Raw genomic sequence first — 2,492 nt, forward strand, 5'->3', positions numbered from 1 at the left:
CACTGGCACTTTCTTTGATAAATTAAAAAAGTACCTGGGACTCACTTTATTTTTGTCGTGAATCAGGAAGTGTTTGCGGCCGTACGTAGAGTCTCCCAGATCGTTGATGTGGTCGCTGTGGTTCTGACTCCATCTTTTTTCCGTCCCTGTCCACAGTGGTACCTGGGATAAGGACTCCAGAGGCCCCTCCCCCCTCCACCCACCTGTACGACAGATCGCTGCAGCCTCCTCCTCGACCTTTGACCTTTGATGCCAGCTGCGACGGAGAGTCCTTTCTTGCCCCGCCCCTACAGCCCTCCTCTCCTCCCCCTCTGCGCCTGACTCCGCCCCCACCAGCGCCATACGCAGACTCAGCAGCATCAGCATGGCTACGGCGGACCGAGCCGCCCCCGGAGTTAAACTGTAAACTGTAGACCTCCCTGTGGACGTGTGGGTCACATGTCCATGTCCATATGTAGTGCCAGACCCCGCCCCCCTACGGTAAACCCAAAACCAGACCAGGGTGAGAAATTTGTCGGGGGATTGAGCCTTCGATATGCAGCGAGGCTGAATCACAGAGCGTCCCCTCCGGAGAAACTCCCACCCTCCCATCATCCTCTGCAGCGTGTGCATCCAGCAGACTTACAGCACCACCACCCACCAGCCGAACCCCCCAGTCCAGGTGGATCCCGATGGGTTGGTTTGGTTGGTGGGACGGTCGGGGGAGGTGTTACCTGGCTCAGATACCACCAGCTAACACCCCCGCCCCCCCGCCTGAGCCCTTACACACCTCCTGGGATGGACTCCGCCCCCGCTTGACCCAGCCCCCGTGGTTGGTGACACATCGGGGACTCTTTCCAAGGACATGGACCTGACGGAGAGAGCCTCCCTGATGAGGAGGTGCGAACAGACGCCCCGCCCGTCTCGCAGTAATAACACTGGGTGGGAGAGTTCGGGGTTAAAAGACGGCGGGTTTGTTGACGTGTTGCGACCTGGTGGATCCAAGCTCGTTTATCTGGGAGGCTTCATGGCTCATTGATTTTTCTCTCTTAGCCGTCATTTCAGCTGGTCCCCTCCGCCTCCTCCTCCTCCTCCTCCTCCTCCTCCTCCTTCTCCTCCTCCTCTATCCATCCGCCAGTCCGGGTGAAGCTCCAGCATGCGAAGGGTGGGCAGAAAGCTCTGGTGTCCGATACGCAGCAGTCAGGCAGGCAGGCAGGAGAGCGACGAGTGACGAAAACTTAACCAGTGGAATATTGATCATGAGGAAAGTGCAATTTTGTTGGCTAGCTGTTGGATAGTTAAATATCTTTGTAAGATAGCTTCGTTGAAAACAGTTGTTGAAAAGTATATATAAACTATATTTTTCTTCCTAGTCCGCTCACACCTCTGGGACTCTAAAATATTGGGGTACAAAAGACAGCAACACAGCATCGAACTAGAAACCATAGCCTTGTGAGAAATAGAGAACCCAGGAATGAGACCCAAAAACCAGTTCACCACCTCCGCTTCCCTCGTCTAAAAGTCTTTTTTATTTTTTGTGTTGTGTTTTTGGTTAGATGCCTGAAATAAGGTCTGTGGTCAACACAAACTAAAGAGACTTTCAGGTTTTTATGTATTTTTTAATGGGTTTAAACCTCTGCATCCTGAGCAAATTGGTGCGATTTCTTTCAAAAGCTTGAAATGTTGTACAAATTGCAAGAAATTAGTAGATTTAGGAAATTATTTTTAAAAAGCCAGGAAAAAATATATATGGAAAAAAGAAAAAAGCCAAGGAAAATTAGGCTATAAATTTGAAATTATGTTACAACATTAATTAAATGTGATTGAAATCAGTTTATAGGCACTTTTTTCAAAGTCATTTCCTTGGGGTTAATTTACAGGTAATGTTCTTGTACTTTTCACTAATTTCTTGGTAATTTTGGGGGGGTTAAAAAAGTAGTTTATAACAAGTGGCTAAATGAGACTACAGAACATCATCACTCCTAACACGGCTTTACAGCCTCGCCGTGGTGGCGATTTGAAATTGTGCAATCGTGATATGGTTAGTTAATTTATAGCCTAACATTGAGCTTTTTAGTTCTGGCAATTGCATTTAGGCTTTAAAAATCCTAAAATTGGGCTTCATTTGAGAAGATTATGTTGCTGAACCAAACATGTTAGTACCCAAAACGACTGTTTACCACAGATCTTATTTTCTGCAGTCATCAAAAATCCAATGGAAAAATCCCAGAGGCTTCTTGAGGAGGGAACCAGGGCGACGCTGACTTCTGTGTCGGCCAACAGAAAAGAACCCGTCATTTCTGGGGCGCTCTATAAGGGGAGCTGTATTCACATTTATTGTTTATTATTTGTTGTTTGTTCATCTTGTAAAGCTGTTAGCATGGTAGAACAAGAATCCCTTTAAAGAAATATCATTTTAAACAATCAATTTTTTAAAGCATTTCTTGCAGCTTGAGTCTGCTTTTCATTTTGTTTGAAAGAAAAAAGAACGCTAAGCGATTAACTTATTTTAA

At 46.5% G+C, this 2,492-nt stretch overlaps 1 protein-coding gene across 1 annotated transcript in view; it reads left to right on the plus strand.

The window, feature by feature from the left end:
- The window catches only part of LOC121941341 (nuclear factor 1 A-type-like), a 27,837-nt gene extending 26,205 nt beyond the window's left edge, over nucleotides 1–1,632 (plus strand). Inside the window, exon 6 of the mRNA XM_042484120.1 lies at nucleotides 157–1,632. Coding sequence (XP_042340054.1) covers nucleotides 157–171 — 15 coding nt within the window. The 3' untranslated portion in view covers nucleotides 172–1,632. The remainder of the gene's footprint in view (nucleotides 1–156) is intronic.
- The last annotated feature ends 860 nt before the right edge of the window (nucleotides 1,633–2,492 follow it).

This window comes from Plectropomus leopardus, chromosome 3, assembly GCF_008729295.1.
Source record: "Plectropomus leopardus isolate mb chromosome 3, YSFRI_Pleo_2.0, whole genome shotgun sequence".
In the NCBI taxonomy this organism is placed as follows: Eukaryota; Metazoa; Chordata; class Actinopteri; order Perciformes; family Serranidae; genus Plectropomus; species Plectropomus leopardus.